Consider the following 17,731-nt stretch of genomic DNA (forward strand, 5'->3'; position numbering starts at 1 on the left):
CAATTACGCACAGTCAGATATCCTGCTATATATAGTACATATATTTCTATATATGTAAATATAGATGTATGTATAATATATACATCTATGCTGCTACATAAAAGCCCTCTTTTCTGATGAGAGAGACTCAGCTTGTCCTCTGAAACTCATGAATACATTTAACTCCTCCTGCTTTGAAATAATACCATGGCAGTCAGGTACAGGTGGGAGAGTGCCCAGTTTCATGCAAACATAAAGTATGCTCTCCCAACATGTACAGTAAAGCCCATTTCTGATTTGTAAGCATAAAAACATTTATGTTCACCTCATAGTCTGCCTGTTGGACTCTGGCAAGGCTGATATAGATAGTCTGGACACATCCACTATGTCCAGTTTTAAATCTCAAATTGTTAAATGTTGCATGTACTGGTCTACTTGAGACCTCGGTACTTACGCCTTTGTTCCACTTGAAAGTGCTATTTAACCTTTCAACAAGACTAAAGCTGGTTCCCTTTTCTCAAATGCACCAAAATTGCTCCAGGTTTGCTGTTTAGTAAGACAGCTACATTATCAAGTGAAGCATTTCTTTTCTTCATGGGACTTCCAAGGCTGTGAGCAACAGAACCCAAATACTCCTCCATGCAATGCTGGGTATGGATGTAATGCACTCCCTCACTATCTTCCTATCCCATCTGGGGCCTGAGCACTACTTAGCCCTAAGCCTTCAGATCACTGGAGTGAAAACTGAACAGGCAAGATCAGTGGAAAGAGCATGAGGGGAAAATTGCTGTCACAGCCAAACAAAGTAAAACTTACTGATTTTCTGCTAGATCTTTGTGCTGTCTTATTCTGAGGATTTGTCATAGGAATTGCAGCATTCAAACCTGCAGTTTCAAAATACTAAAATTCTTTTTTCCTTCCCTCTGCAGGGTTTCTGCACTTATCCTGTACAGTTACCGAGATGAATACAAGGTTTTGTTTTAGTACTTAAAGCATCATTTATGGGATGCTTCTACAATTGGACAACACCGTTTTGTCAAATGGAATTTCAAAAAGCTGCAGTAATGCAAGACAGGCAACTAGGGCCTATTTCTGTGTCCAGATTGCATTTCATGTATACTATTGGCCTGGTTCTGGCCAGGACAAGGTTAATATTTGCTGTAGCTAGGAGGCACGGCCAGAAGCCAGAGGTTGATCTGTACCACCTCACACCATTGCAGGTGGGCACAGCATGGCAGAGGGAGCACTTGGGCTGGGTTGTTTCTGCGGACTCGTTCACCCTTCCTGTACTCTGTGCCACTGGTATTGTTGCTGTTAGTGTTTTCTTATCTCATTGCTGTTTCCACTATATTCTTACCTCAGCCTGTGCTCTTTACCTTCTGTGCTTCCCAATTCTCCTCTCCAGCCACCTGCAGGGGGAGGGGGTAGTGGGTGGCACATGCATTCAACTGGAGCACTAAACTAGAGAATGACATTCCTAAACCACAACAAATACAAAACTAAATGCTTTCAAAATGTGGAATTAGTTGTTTTGTACGCAATTAAGGAGCAAGTATTGACTAGAGCCACAGATAGGTATTGCCATGTAGTTCTTGCCTCTTATGCTACACAAATCAGCTGTACAGATGTAAAACTACTTTTTGTAAAAATTGTTTCAGAATGCCTTTTATGCAACAGTAGTACTGCAACAAGAAACATCCATTTTAGAATTATAAATGAAAATTGTTTTAAACATTTTTGAGGAATTTTTATGTAATAAAAACTGCTGAGCCTTATTGAAATACTCATTATAAGCCTTTTGTGTGTTGATTTTAGTTGTGTTTTTTAACCTACTATGTCAATTTATGTATAAAACATGGTAGATCTCAGGCTGAGTTGTTACAAGCCTGGCTGCCTTTGCTTGTCCTGTCTGTACTTCTGCATTTAAATCAAGAAGCAGCTTCTGCGATATGAAGACCTGATAAAACAAAACACTTGTTCTAGACCTGCAGAACCTAAACCAAAGACTTAAAAGATAAAAAGTAACCTGCATGTGCTTGAGGCACAACCAGTTTTGAACTAACTTTCTTTACCTGAGTTGTCAGATTAAGTCTGAAGTTACATAGTAACGATGGAAGTATTATAATTATCTGCTTGAAGCTAAATTGTAGCACAACCCCACCAGGAAGAATGAAGCTGAGAAACTATGATTTACAGGAGTCATGGTTAACTATGTACTGAATTTCACATCAAACACTGGAGGAAAGTACAGAAATGTTAAGGATTTCTGGAAGTACACTGGTGTTTTCCTTCCCTCCTCACTTGGTACCTTTTGTTTAAACTTACACCTCAGTCTCTAACACAAATGATTGCCATTTGCAGACTCATTACATTAATAAATACCTACCTACTTTTTCTACCCTTTCTTGTAGCAAAGGTGACAAAGTTAAAATGCATAGGAGTAACTTGCAAGACAAACCACAAAACTGGGAACTGTGAAGGTTCTAACAGCAATGTCCAAAGCAGCAGACAATCCTAGACACAGATAACTGTGCCATTCCTAGCAATTCACCATGACAAGTCACATCAGCCATTGCACGCAATCCATTTCTCAATATCTTTAATAGGAGCAATTACATCTTTACTTTTTACATCTGTTTATATGAAGGAAGGAAAATTCAGATCCCTGAATATACTGAAGGATGATGTTTTTAAAAAAAAAAGTTTAGGTGATGACCATTTTTAAGCTATGTCTGAGGGGAGCACGATGCAGAGTCCCACCCTCCCGCCACCCCGAGCCCAGGTGAGAGCAGCTGGAGCACCATGGAGTGAAAGCTCTGCAGGAACTCGAGCACTGCTGGCTGCCTTGGGGACAGCTGCACTGCATCATGTAGACATGGCCCTTAAGACAGAAACAGGGAAGCAGCTGTTCCTGATAATATGTTGGCACCTGCTTTCCCTAGAATTACTGAGGCTCATCTATAAAACTGGGCATCTGTCACTGAGGCTCCTGCTCCAGTCTTGTTTTGCTTTTGGAAGGGTGCATTTCTCTTCACCCTGTGCTACCCCCCAGACAGGTTTTACACTGCAGAGAACACAGCAGCAGTGTAAGTACAAACCAGCTGAGTGTAAAGCTACTCCAGTAGAATGCTGTACATCCTCCTGCCATACAACAACCCAAAGAAAGCGCCTCTGCTCTCAGTTTAAACAAAAGTACTGATCGTATCCCAGTTTCCTGCTGGAAGGAAAGCCAAAGACAAGTGGTAACTCAAAAAGAAATGGACTTTGCTTTGAGCAAGGGTCAAGTCTATAATAGCGATGGCAGCACACTGTCCCATCACTGTGTTGCTTTGCTCTTCTTGGCCTTGCTTTTCTTGTCTTTCTTCTTCAAGCCATCCATGTTAGCTCTTAGCAAATTTGAATATGCCTGAAAAAACAATTAGAACCATTTAAAAGAACCCCAAATACTTAAATGACAATATGCAAGATAACATTTTATGTATTACAAATGGCCAATTATCTGTCTTTTCCCAGAGAATCATGCTCTTACACCCTGCACTAGGAAAATACTGTTGTTTAAACCAATATACAAGGTTAGATAAAATAAAACAAAACAGGATTTTTTAAAAACAGATTAAGATAAATGGGTAGTCTCAGTTAGTTTCTGTGGCAGTTCAGCAAGAAATCAACCTGTTCACAGCTGCCCACTGCTTCCAACAGACCACTTCTACTACTTACAGAAAAGAAAGATGAAAGGCATACAAAACTTACCATCTGGAATTTATTTACTTCCTTTGAGCTCACCTACAAAAGTAATACTGGAGGTTAACTACAAAAACTCTGGCTGCTATTACAGACCAAGTATCAGTACATGTTTACCCACCAGTTACCATCTGGTCTTTTTAGCAGCAGTTGGATCAACTTACAACATTCAGTGGTCAATGTGCTGTACTGGTATGTCATAGGACTCCACTGATTTAGAAAACTGAAAACACTCCATGATTAACAAAACCCTCTAGAGGCCATTCATCCCTAAGTCACATGTTTTCACATGGGAAAAATGTGAAAAAGCATTCAAAGAAAGGTTTGATTCACTTGTGGGGCCATAAAAATGCTGCCGCTCATGTTCTCAGCTGTTTCTCTTAAGTAACGTTTCTCTGTGTCATATCACAGAAAAGACCTAAAGTCAGCTAAAGCCTTTCCCAATCCCCCATTCAAAGTAAACACACATCAGGTTTTCAACTACCAGTTAACATTTTCTCAAGTTTCTCTTAAAATATGGAGCATTAAATCAAAGACACACAGAGCCACTAGCTTTTCTAACTTAAAAGTTATCACTTACCACTGTGCTGATTTTCTTCTTTCCATCAGTTGCTCTCAGGAGACATTTATTGTCTGCTGGTTCAGAAGTTTCTACATGGCCTTTGCGTGGAACTGGTTTTGTTCGACCATCATCTGCATTGAAAAAGAATTTTTATTCTTATTTCATTAAAATCAACATATGCCTTCTGATATGAGGTGCTAAAAACTGCTCGTGAGCAGATCTGTAGAACACCTTGGAAATTTCAGGCCAACTGAACTAGTACTGCTACCAAATTGCTCTTACTCTAGAACCCCAGAAAGATCTGTTCTGTAAATTACATCTACCAGAAAAAATGAAGTAAATCCTCTCCTCAACGTGCTACGTGCCCTGTCTGCTCGCAGCAGCATGCTTTAAATGCATGTCACCCTGCTGGCTCTTGACACGGCCTCTCCAGTAGTGCCAGCCAGCGGGAACCAGAGGAGCAGCAACACACAAAAACAATATCAGAATTCTCCTTTTACAGAAAACAAACGATTTTAACTTACTGTTTAACAATCAGAAAGTCCTAGTTTGAATGCCCTGCAGTTTGGAATACAGTCTCACTCAAAGGTTATTAGTACTGATGCTACTAGTACTATTAGTCCCACAGCTAACAGTTGTAGGACTAATAGATTTTAATAGCGCTAATCAGTGCTCCTGCTGACGGGTTTGTTCCTATGACTGCTCTTGTCTTCAGATACCCTGGATTACAGCTCTTATCGCTTAAAATACCTGGTGACAGCAGTCAGATTTATATTAACACCTCTTTAGCCCAACCCAGTAACAGACTCAACACTTACATTTCTTCAGGGTTATGAAAACGCTCCCGGAAGTCCTGCACTTTTGGAAGAGCCGGGTAAGCTCCGTCAGGAACTGCAAGAGAAAGAGTCGCGCCCGTGGCTGGGAGCCCCCACACGAGCTCCGAGCTCCTGCCCCCCTCCTGCCCTCCGAGCTCCGGCCGGGCCCGGGCTCTCTCACACCCGCGGGAGGCAGCACCGAGGGAAGGCGAACTCCGGCTTTCCCCACGCTGAAGCTGCAGGACACGAAGTCTCAGCCGGGGGCGGCCCGGCCCGCGGTTCTGACTCCGAACACGAGCTCTGAGCCCCCGGACCTCCCGCAGCCCCGGCGCTTCTGCTCCGCCGACACAGAGTCCCCGGGAACCGCGACGCCCGCTCCGCTCCGCTCCCCTCCCCCGCAGCGGCTCCCACGCCGCCGGGGCCGGTGCGGGCCCGGCATCTCCGCGCGGCTTCGTGGGCCCCCTCTCTCTCTCTCCCTCCCTCCCTCCTTCCTTCCCTCCCTCGCTCCGCGGCGGCGCACGGGCTCTCCCCCACTGCCGGCGGGCCGCGGCCCCGCACCTGCTCACTCTCCAGCAGCACCATCCTGCTCCGCTCCGGAAGAGCCGCCTGCGCACGCGCAACGCGGGGCAGCGCCACGTCAGCGGCGCGGGCTGGGCGGGACCGAGGAAGCCCCGCCCCTTGCACGGCAGGATCGATTGCCATTCCCGCGGCCCCGCCCCCTGCACGGCCCGGCCTGGCCCGGCCCATCGCTATTCCTGCGGCCCCGCCCCTGCCCGGCCCGGCCCATCGCTATTCCTGCGGCCCCGCCCCCTGCACGGCCCGGCCCATCGCTATTCCTGCGGCCCCGCCCCCTGCCCGGCCGGGCCCATCGCTATTCCTGCGGCCCCGCCCCCGGCCCGGCCCATCGCTATTCCCGAGGCCCCGCCCCCTGCCCGGCCGGGCCCAGCGCCGTTCCTCCGCCCGCTGCCGGGGCCTGGAGACCGCGTTGCCGAGCCCACGTGCCGCGGTGTCCGTGCCCGGGCCTCGGGAATCGCTCGCACGCTTCACCTGGCACCGGCCCGTCGCCCCCCGTGAGGCGGGACTGGTGCAAAGGGCCTCGTTGAGCTCGGCTGGCGGTGAAGGGCGGGATTTGAGACTAAACGAACCAGACCCCGGGGTTTGTGCAAAACCAGCAGAGGGGAAACCTGCGGCTGGCAGAGCCAGAGAGCGCTTCACACCCCGGATACCTGGGGCTCCTGAGGGCTGGAGTCTGTAAGGGGAGTTTCCTGTCAGGCCCGTGGCAGTCGGTCCAGGAGCACACAGGAGTAGCACGTGATCTAGTGGCTTTTCGTGTTTATCACTAGGAAAATAGATCTGCTTTTCCTTCATGGACATAACAAAAGTGGAAGATAATGCCTTACAGATTAAAAGGAAAAACTGCTTTCAGGCTGATAGGTGCTTGAATCCCTGGGGGAATTCCTACTGTTCATATATGGGCTCTGGTCTGCGTTCTGGACAGAACCTAGTTGGATTATTATTCTCATGCTGGGGGTGTTGTTTCGTAATTTAAACCACACGTGATAATGAGGAAGCCTAGTCACTCCAAAAGTCCTCTTTAGAGGCCGCTACTCGCGGCCCTGTGCAGGTTCAGCGGGAGGCAGTAGAGGGTGCTGTGATTGCACACACAGAAATGGAGCTGCCTAAAGAACAAGGAAACAAATGCCCAACAAGCAGGTCATTGCAACACGGCCATGGTTTATGAAAATCTACCAGGTTATTAAGGTGACTCCACTATGTCAGAGTCAAGGGAAGTGTAGAGACCCAGCACTACTTTTCCCACATCGTGAATGGTATCATCCTCCTGATGCTTTTGCATTTGTATTATTTGCAGTTAAGCAGGAAAGACTTCGGTAAAATAAATTCCATTGTTTCTCATGGCATTAAAAAATCACATGAGAAAGGAGGAATATGTGTTATTGAAGCCTCCTGAAAACAAGCATTCTAAGGGGACCCCATGAGTGCTGTGGTTGGAAGTACTGAAGGCCAAAGCCCTGCAGAAGTGTGGGGGTGATGGTCCCTGCCCCTGCCAGCCTGCAGTCAGTGGGCACACCAAGATGGGTGCATGCATGGAATCACTGCTGACACGCACTTCCTCCAACCCTGCCTGGTCACTGGAGAAGTCATAACACACTCCTGACTACAAGAGGTTGTTTTGTCAGAAATCAGAGCAGGATTGTGTTTTCAAGAGAGTCCGGAACATGGTCAATGTAAAAGTGTTGCAGGTTTTTATAGGCAACTTGTGAAAGAAGAGCAGAAATGGAAAAACTAGAACAATTGCAACACACTCCCCCTTGGAAACTACCATGGTCACAGGCACTGGAAGGCAGAAGTACATTTCCACTAATGCTTGCCAGAAGAGAAGATGGGTGGTCTCGTAGCTGAATCACAGGGACTACCACTGTCACCTGAATTCTGATTGTTGACTTCACTAGAGAAGTCTTGTGTTGCCACTAACTGCTCTGTGCCACAGCTCTTCTTTATAAAGGTGAAGAAACATTATATTCAGTTATTCTCTTTAACCTTTGACACAGCCAAAACTGTCACTGTCTGTGGGAGGGACTGCACAGAGGGTTTTCCCCTGAATCCCCCCGCTGTGTGAGGCACTGCCCCTGTTGCTGAGCTGTACCTCCCCCCCGGGACACTGCGGCCGTCGTGGTGCTGCCCCGTCAGAGACTGCAGAGGTACAGGGCATCCACCTCTCCAGGCACATTCCTTGCAGGAGTCCCACACTGAAGCTCTGGTTCTGCTGTATGCTGGAAGAAGGGACAAAGAGGAAACTGCTGTGAAGAACTCCAGAGAGTTGCATGAAGTTTATGTTTTCCAAATCTGTTGTTTTATCAGCAATTTTTTGGAAAATATATTTGTCTCACTGCTAATAAAAGAAGTGGCTCCACTGAACTGCTGAATTTCTTTCCACAAGAAAGAAGAAGGATTTTTTTTTTTTTGCATGTGTGCATGTGTGCTAGCTTATCTTCTCGATCTTGAAGCTGTTTTTCAAGCCAGAATGTCACAATTTAATTTGGGGAGAAGCCTTAATCACAACTTGCAAACAAGGTGAAAATGGAACATTTTTAACGATTGCTTTCCAAAAAATAGATGGAACAGGGGAATGCTGACATTGCTTTACTTTTGCCAAAGGCTGCCAACACTCTGAGGGAATAAGCTATTCAGCTGGCGAAAAAGTGCTGAACAAACACTGAAGGAGCTAAAGGGATACTCCCAATCATGATATACTCACTTTTCACTCTATCTCCTGCCCCAGTCTGATGTCTTTCCCCTCACAAAAAAAAAAAAAAAAAAGGAAAAGAAAAAGAAAAAGAAAAAAGGGGAAAATAGAAATAAAAAACAACAAAAAAAAGAAATAAAAAATAAGAAAAGGCAGGTTGGATTAAAACAGTAGCAAGAGGAATTGGTGGATCCTGAGAGTTGGCAGGGGTATTAGTATTTTGTAACCTGATCTGTCATGTGACCAGGGCCAGGCAATAAAAATAAGTCTCCTACCAGCCCTCCTGTTTGCTCAACTTTATTATATGGTGTCAGTGGAGAACTACTTTTTTTTTTCTTTTTTTTTTTTTTTTGGCAAAAATTTAGCAAATGAAGCCACCTGAATCATTAAATCCTGAAGGAAATCTGGCAGAGAACAGGAGGAGGTTGTTGCTGCACTTCCAAGTTTTCCTGGAAGCAAGCATGTACTGAAGAGAAAAGGAGAAGGTGAAATCTCTCCTAAATGGGTAGGAGGGGCAGGAAGCAGAAAAACAAAACTATTAGAAGTAAATTAAATTCTTGATCAACCTTAGTAGAGGTTGGCAAAGATCTGTTTGAATTAGCCAGCAAAGATGACTACTTGTTATGGACTAGCACACACACATATTCAGCTGCTGCACACCACAGTGAGCAGAAATGTAATAACATACTGTAAATTACAGTTTGCTCACCACAGAGCTCAAGATGAGTTAATAACAGATAATGGCCCACAATTCACAAGTGGATCATTCTGGTAATTCTCTTTGATCTGTAAGTTCAAGAATACCATGTCAAAGTATAGCTATGTACAGGAAAAAGAGTCAGTGTTAAAGCAAGAGCCCGGTAACAGCCTCCCCCCCTTTATAAGTCTGTCATTAGCACTGTAAAAACAGAGATGCTCACCTCACTGCCTTACTGGCCTCACCAGATCTGAGATTAATAGGCAAAGGAAAAGCCTTCTAGAGTCAGCGTTTAACAGAGGCTGCTTGGGCAGAAAGACTGTTAACCCTGCAATAGCTACCATAACATCCCTAAGCCCTGTGCCAGGGGAGTAGAGCAGAAAAATTTTAACAAGAGGAGGGAACACTTATTCTTTTATTCTGGTATTAGGTGGATTTCCAACAAAGCAATCAGTTGGTTACATTTGTACATGTGAATGTCAGTCCTGAGATTGGGTCCTAACCTACTTTATAAGTGGCCCTTGTGAAAAGAAATAAAGGACATGCAAGGGGACAGTGATCAGAGACCTGTTGATCAAGAAACGTGTGGACCAGAGGCACAAAGCAGTGTTATTTGCTTCATCAGATGGTAACCCTGAGAAAGAAAAAGATCTGAATACCTTATAGATTCCAACAGAGAACTAAACAAGGCATTTTAGAAAGATCTTTTTGAGACCACCAGAAAGCTGCTGCGTGAGAAGCTTCTCCTGGTGTTAAAAAGTCAGCTTCTAAAGAGAAGATCTCCTCAAGAATCAGGTTCCTTTTTTGTTAGAAGCCGATTCATTTACCCTAAGTTCTTCCCTAAGCATTTCTGTTCATTTTAGTGAATTCCTCCTATTCTATTTATTATCATGTCATATTTACACATAATGAGATTCAAGATAGGTTAAGTGTAACCTTGAGTTCAACAGACACTGACTTTCATTGTGTAATAGCAATGTTAACAGGGATTTATATTTTGTGAGGGGGACCAGGAAATAGATATGGACACATTTCTTAAAACTCTAATGCACCACATTACTATTGTAGTACAAATCAAAGCCTATCTGAGTGAGACACAAAAAGATTTTTTGTTGGAAGAGACCCACATGGTTTTGAAGTACCATCCAAATATTAGAAAGCTTCCCTGTCAAGGAAGATAAGGGGTGTATATTTACCATATTATTAAGTATCTCACACATGCTTGAAGTGGTTTTGTGACAAGCCCCCATCTCACAAAAAGTGGTGGGGGGAAGGCTGGAAGAAAAGCCCAGATGCAGAGCTGTTCATGTGTACAAGTGATGGTGTCATCTCTGCTCTCTAGGACCCTGCAATGGCATGTATGTACTGAGCCCATAAATAATGCTGTAGTGCTTGACATACTTCTGGGAACAAGGAAACTAAAGAGCCAATTCATTTAACTCCCAAAGTGTGAGGAAGGGCCAAGGGACAAGAAGCAACAAGTCATCATGTGTGTTTACTTTGAAGGACAGAACAACAAAAGAACAACTCACATACCTCTAAATCCAGTGCAAAACACTGGAGGAAAATGGTCAGATAAAAAAGGAGAGATATGCAACTTGAACATCCACTCTGTGTTTTGATTGGTCCTGGTAACTTTCAGCTTGAGTAGAGCAGAGCAGAGTGCAAGAACAGCCTGTTCTGAAGGAGTGCACCTGCGAGGTGACACAGCTGAGCTGTCCTGCCTGTCCCTTCCCGCTCTCAGTCCTGGCCTGTGGCTGCTGCCACCACTGCTGGGAAGTGACACTGCCCTGCACACACAGACATCAGCCAGAGACTGTGGCTGTGAGTGTGGCACCGTGGGTTTGTGACATAAGCTCAGCATGGTTTCTGTGGGTCTGTGTAAGACATCTGTGAACTCCACAATGCAGGATTAAGCCTGAACAACATGAAGCACCTTCTGGGTGCTCTAGAAATGGTATTTCCAACTTCAACCAAACCTCACATCTCCTCTCTCCAGTGGCAAGAGTATATCTAGTCATCACTTCATTTAGTATGGCAGCTTTTTAAGTAGACACAAAATGGCTGGTTAAGAGCAAAGCATCTTTTGGTAATTAAGTTGGAACTCAAGAGTAATGAGGTGACAGAGATTAGGCTGAGCATCATTTCTTTCACATCAATGTGTCCCACTTTCAGAAAGACAGAAATGCACTTGTGAAAAATTTCCACCGCACATTCCCAGTGAAGTTACAGGAATTTTCTTTAACTATATGAGTTTTTAAAGGACCAAATGAAGAATATCACAACATAGAAAAAACCAAAACCTAAACCAAAACAAATCAATGGGAATTTTAGATCAGCAGAATGTTACCAGGGAGGATAACCTTGTTCTTGGTATCAGAGATCACCTGGGGATGTGTAATTAGAAAGGGAGCCACAATGTCATTGCTATCCTCCATTTGCAGTCTCATCAGAAGGACAGAAACCCCAGCAGCATGTATTCTCTTGATACCGTGGGTTGTTGCTGTCTCAGGAAGAAAAGGGTCACATACCACCTCACCAGCACTATTTCCTGCCTCTGTTGAGGATGCCCAGCAAAGCGAGACCTGGCTGGACTTCTGAGGCTTAGGGATCACAACAAAAGCTGCAGTGCCTGTAAAACAATAGTTTCTTCATAACTCAAGCAATGATGTCCGATACAAGATCTGCACATAACAAAAAAAAGACAGTCAAGTTAGTTACCAGATCAGTGAAGTGACAGAAACTGGCTTAGACATCATTGCTCTCACCTCCATGAGCCCCAGTCTTGGAAAAACAGAGAGGGTTTTTTAAACTGTTTTAACCAGATATTTCCAGTATGATTCCCTTCTTGTAAGAGTTGCCAAGCATACCTACTTATTCAAGATTTAGTAGTACATTTTGCTCTTCCTTAAACACTCTTCCAAATGTGCCGACACTTTCTAGGAACAGGGTGGTGTGGGGAGGCCACTCTGCACCGCCAGCAGCTGCCCTGGGTTGGCTGGGTCAGCGGCTGGAGGAACCGGCTTCCTGTTTTGCTGGTGCTCAATGCCACTTAACAATAGGGGGAAAGAAAAACTGCAGGATCTAGGCATTGCAAAGCTGTTTTCTACATGAGCTGTCCGCCCGCCTTCCCCCTCTGCTCCAGCCGCCCCCGCCTCACACACCCACCCCCCGGTGGATGGCAGCACAGGAGAGCAGGCAGAGACGCTCGGGGCTGAGGGGACAAGGGCTTGAAGGTATCTCTGCCATATAAACAGCCTGGACTCCACGAGAGTGAGTCTGAAACAGCAGGCTGGATATTACTAGCCTGTGTCTTTTCTTCTGCCTCCTGCGAGAGAGAAAATGAGAATCATGTGCAGAGCTTCTGGAGCTTCAGTGTCAGCAAGCATCACTCGTGCCTTCTTACAACACCCAAAACATCTCGTCCATCATAGTAGATGGTTTTCAACACCAGCCTGAGATAACCATTTCCAGCAGTGGTCAGTACATTAGGGCAGGAACACCACTGGCCGTGATTTCTCATTCTGTCTTTCTGAAACATGTCCTTCTCTAGTGGTTTGCTCAGTGCCGAATCCTTAATCCACTCTTATCAGCTCATGGAGTGTTTTTACTCTCCTGCTTGCCTCCTACTGCCTACACACTCAGGCAACATCCCTTGCTACCCTGACAAGTTCTGGTGATGTCTATCCCTATCCAAATCGGACCTCACTTACTGGCTTTGTTTATCAAAAGCTTCTTCTGAGATTAAGGGTTGCAAGGGGTACCTCTGTAAAGCAGAAGAATCTAAGCATTGTAACTGTGAGTGGAGCCACTCAGAAACAGGAAGTGCAGGTGCCCAAACCGTAATCTGGGTTTGTTGCTCTCCCTGTCCCTTTATTTTTGCCTCCCCCTCTGTTTCTGAATACGTGTTGTCTTCAAAGGCACACAGGGCAGCAGACAGGAGCCCCAGGCAGACTGGAAGTCACAGGCTCTTTGTTAGTGCTCAGGCTATAGAAATCACAGGTGAGTCACCCCTGCTTGCAGGAGCAGGTAACCTAGACATTGCCAATCAAGCTCACAGAGCCTTAACTGCAGTCCTGACAAGGAAATTATCAGAAACCATGCAGATATTACAAACGCAGTTCCTTTGTTATTGCCTGTAGCCTTAAAAAATTCTGCAGCAACTGACCCCTACAGCTTTCAAAGTTCAGGAGTGGCATTGCTTGAACATATAGTGTGCAAGTATTGTGCTAAGTTTACAGAATACTGTGGCAGAAACCTCCTTATCAAAGAATTTATTTTGTCAAAATTTTTGTTTGCCTGTTTGTTTTTGTAGTGAAACCTCAACCCCACCTGTTGGCTTTTGTGTGGGATTTTTTTTTCAGAGAAGTTATGATTGGGTTTTAAAGCCAGTAAAATAGCAGTTAAATCTTCAGGACTTAAACTGCCAAGCACAGAGAGAAGTTTTACAGAGAAATCAGCCAGTGAGACACAGTAAATGTAGGGCATCTATCATGCTTAAACCTTATAATGACCCAACATTGTTTTATCATCATTTGAACACAGCAGGAGAGCTGAAACCCCACTGAACTCCATTGGAGGATGAGTATTCTAGGTCTTTATGATGAACAGTACAAAAGAGATATGTTTGACAAAAAAAAAAGCCCCCACAAATCCTAGGATGAAAGTGACTTTGTCTATGCTAAAGGTTTACCTAACATTATTTTGCAATCAAGGTATGGTGTTCTCTCACCCTGGGCTTTCCTTTCGTTGTTTTCCCAGACAAGACTGAAGAGTATCATTAACGCAATTTCTCAGAAGGCATCTGTCATCTGTCACATGTGTTTATATATCCATGCCTACTGTGTGCAGTCTGGGAAAATCCCCTAGTGTTCTTGAGGGAGAATAAAGACCACAGGGATGAGCAGTGGCATGACACCAGCTACCCACAGAGCAGCAGTGTCTTCAATGTTGTGTTGCACCCAGTACTCTTAGGACAAGTTAATTATCAGGTTAAAGGAAGATAATTAACATAGGAAACTACATCATTATTCAGCAAGACATCTAATGCTATCTCCGGTGCCTGTTACTCTTGCTCGACCAGTTCAGCCCTTAACAGTGTATTAGTCATCTGACCACACTGAACATCAATCTTTCACTCCTCATTACACACTCAAATACAAGCTACAGTATAGACATGCTCCATCCTGTAATTACAATATATAGCTGTGCTATAAAGTCTATTATGTCTAGAGGTTAGACTCAGAAACAAATTAATTAATTGCACTTTCTCCACTTCTAAGCTAAGATAAGATTTTGTTGCTTCTTTTCAGTAAAAGACTGCTTTTCCTGTAATTAATGTGGTTTGCTGTAATAAGCAGCATGTCAGCAAGAAACTCCTCATACAGGGGCAAGCAACAGGCATTTCATCATCACAGGGCACCTGATTATCAGTATTATAAAGTTATCTTTTGGCAGAGAACTCTTGGCAGCAAGTAGCCTCTGTGGTGTGAGATTAGCAGTTCTGCAGCAGGCAGAGCCCCAGTGACAGCCCAGCCTGGGGTGCGTGCTGTGGCAGTGCTGCAGGGGGGATGCACCCCTCTGCACAAGCCGAGTGCTTTCCCATTCCACTCGGTGACAAGGGAATGCCTTCGTGCCTTCCAGAGGTGTACAAATTGAAATGCTGGATTTAAATCGGATTACACGATGTGTCGGATGGAAAATGTCAGGGTGGTCTTTGGACTGTTTGAACACAAGAGTCTGGAGAAAGCTAATATTTGGGGGGCTCTGTCAATAAGGTTTTCCTTGGTTTTTTTGCTCTGTGGAGGACAGGACTCCAAACTGATTCCCCAAATTCTACTGCTTGTGGATCAGTAGTGTGATCCTCCTAGGGACTCATGGGTGCTGTGGTTAGTGTGGGCTCAGAGAGGCACCAGAGAGACAACCCATCCTGGCTGAGGAAGACACTCATTCTTCCAAGAATGATTTTACCTTTTCTTTTTCTCCTTTCACACAAAAAAAAAATTTCCCCTCTGGTTTCCCTCTGTCTCAGCTCTTTCCCTCCTATCAGTCACTTCTCTGTCACCATTCTTCACCATGCTCTGTTTTGCCATTCTTCTCTATCACAGTCATGTATTGGCTGTCACCCAGGATGGCTTTCACTAAGCAGGGCAGTGACCTCACTAACATCCTGCCCCTGCCTCTGGTGGCACTAATGTCAGAGCTGGAGTAGCCATGGTGCAGTCTAGCTTGGAAGGTGAATCTTTTTGCAGGGCAGTTCTCACATCCCAGCACAGCCGTGTCCAAAGGGAGAGTGTTGTGCTGCTTGTGGTGTGGTGTTCTGGTGCAGCAGCTCAGGCTGCTGTAGGCACATCTGCACAAAACAATGGCTCCCTACCCAATGCACCCACAGCTTAAGTGACTTTTATAAGCTTAGCATGCTCAGAATCTCTAGTGAAAGGTGCAGTGCATTCGAAGAGCAAGTTGGGAAAGTCCTGCTCTCTGCAGAATGAAAGTCTCTGGCTGAGGAAGAAGACAGGTATCACTTTCTCTCCTTTTCTCCACTGTTTTGCTCCTGGTCCTAAGCTACAAAACAAACCCAGGATTTCAGGGAACATTCAATCTGCAGCTTGTTCTCAGCTGATCCTGTTGCAGGGAGCAAGTTCCTGGCTGATTCACGAGCAGTAAAAATAAACAGTCTGGGGAAGGCAGGGAGGAGGGAGGGAGACCGGTGGTTACAGAGGAAAAAGTAGGAGCTACAGCAGCTGGTGTTTTCTTTGCTGGTTCTTTTCAGAGGATTTAGGCAGGTTGGAGATGTAAGTGATTAATGGAGAATGATAACACCTCACCCCCCTCCTCTTTCTCCTGGAAGGAACATGAGTCTTTATGCATATCACTGGTCTCTCAGCTTTAACCTTTCCAAGATTTACACACTCCATCCACTCCAGTGCAGTGCTGTGGAGCTGACAGCACATCTGGGTGTATTAACTGTACACTCTGCGGTTTTTGTAGATGCTTAGGGTTTGTTCTCAGTGTTTGCTGCACTCAAAGCCCTGAGACTTCTCCCATGGAACTGACCAGACTGAAGACGAGCTGCCACACAAACTTGAGACTGTTTTTGTTTTTATCTAGCCTCTTCTGTGCATAGATTAAAGGCTACAGCTATGTATTGCAGAACACCAGTAACATGTGCCTCCTCAGTGGTATATGAAATAATGACCAGAGGAACAAGCTTATATGAAAAATTGCCATTAAATGTAACAAGGAAGAAATAGGGAGAGCAAGCTTAGGATAGAGCTTCACAAATTATTAACACGTTATGATGCATAAGGTTCCATCAGACCAAGTCCTGGCATGGACTGCAGATGCATGTGCATTAAGAACAGCATGCATGTTTACTCACAGGGCAATTTAATCTTTAATGATCAGGACAGGACACTGTGAGGTATTAGTGAGAATGGGAAGCTGTCATATCTTGGCTCCTGGTTGAAATTCAGACCAGACTGTGTCTGGCTGAAGGAGAAACACTCAACTATTGGTTGGTAGCCTCTTTGGTAAATGAGCTGCTTTGCAACTCCAAATGGAGTTTTCTGTCACAAAATCTCCACTGCCAAAAGTGGGGATGGTGGTAAGATTTGCAGGCAAACTTTCTAGCAATGGAAAAGGACAGGGAGAACAACCAACCAGTACCTGTGTGCAGTGTAGGGGAGGGTGCTGGGTGGCAATCACACAGCCATCAGCTGATGTTACCTGCCCTGAGCTCAGAGAGTCTCTTGCATCTCCCACGAGCACACCCACCACCACGTACCCTGCTTGTGGGGCAGGCTGGGGCGGGAGGACAAGGGGTAAAGGCTGAGCTAGTCACAAACACACAAACTGAACCTGCTTCAGTTTTAAGATCCGAGACTGGCTTTTGCCAAGCCAAGTGCTGGCACATCCTGCAGTAAAGGGGAAGGGGGAGTGCAAGGGTGAGAGGGAGCGGGGTGGAGAGGGAGACCAAGAGAGACAACCGATTATCTTTTTTCTACCATGCTGGTCCTGTGAGATAGGGGAAATTTATAATGCACATACAAACTCCAGAGTTTTCAAGGGCTGTCTCTAGCTGTATATCATATTTCCAGGGGTCAAATGTTTATACGTTTTGTCTACAAGAGTAAAAATGTGTATTTTTATTGGGGAGTGACTGATCACAGGAGTGAGCCAGAGTGCAATACATTAAAGAAAAGGCAAATTGCTTCACTTCTGTGAGGTTAGCTAAGTGGTATAGGCTCTGTGCCCCAACTTGACCAGAACTGGTTTATCAGTCAGACCACAACACCTTGACTGCATTGCATCCTTCCTTCTGAACAAAACCAAACCATCCTGAATAACACCTGAGGACACTTGTTTATTAAGCTTATACCAGTTTTGAGAATTCTGACGTCTTTTGATATGTAAATGCTTTCCAGGAATCAGTCTGCACACATAACTTGTTTACCCCACAAGACAGAGTAGTTGCAAGCAGCACATCACATACAACTTACATGTAAATGATGCTGTAGCCACATTGATGAACTTTGTCTAGATGGGCACTCTGTAGATCTTCAACACAACCAAACTGACTGGCTATCTATAAAAAGCAATACAGCTTTTCTAAATAAGTTTTCTAATTAAGTTCAACAAAGACAGGTGCCAGATTCTGCACCTGGGACAGG

At 45.0% G+C, this 17,731-nt stretch overlaps 2 protein-coding genes across 3 annotated transcripts in view; one reads left to right on the forward strand and one right to left on the reverse strand.

Moving 5' to 3' along the window:
• EIF2AK4 (eukaryotic translation initiation factor 2 alpha kinase 4) overlaps positions 1–1,765 on the forward strand; it is a 38,519-nt gene extending 36,754 nt beyond the window's left edge. For both annotated transcript variants that reach the window (XM_064713843.1, XM_064713844.1), the window contains exon 39: positions 909–1,765. In XM_064713843.1, the coding sequence (XP_064569913.1) occupies positions 909–963 (55 nt within the window). In that variant the 3' untranslated portion in view covers positions 964–1,765. The remainder of the gene's footprint in view (positions 1–908) is intronic.
• Positions 1,766–2,561: 796 nt separating this feature from the next.
• Positions 2,562–5,813, reverse strand: SRP14 (signal recognition particle 14). The gene is made up of 5 exons (XM_064714087.1): positions 5,656–5,813; positions 5,101–5,173; positions 4,301–4,413; positions 3,730–3,762; positions 2,562–3,385 (listed from the first exon to the last, which is right to left on the reverse strand). The coding sequence occupies exons 1-5, from the start codon at positions 5,797–5,799 to the stop codon at positions 3,296–3,298; spliced, it is 453 nt and encodes a 150-aa protein (XP_064570157.1). The 5' UTR covers positions 5,800–5,813; the 3' UTR covers positions 2,562–3,295.
• Positions 5,814–17,731: the final 11,918 nt, after the last annotated feature.

The sequence above is a fragment of the Zonotrichia leucophrys genome, chromosome 5 (genome assembly GCF_028769735.1).
Source record: "Zonotrichia leucophrys gambelii isolate GWCS_2022_RI chromosome 5, RI_Zleu_2.0, whole genome shotgun sequence".
Lineage (NCBI taxonomy): Eukaryota > Metazoa > Chordata > Aves > Passeriformes > Passerellidae > Zonotrichia > Zonotrichia leucophrys.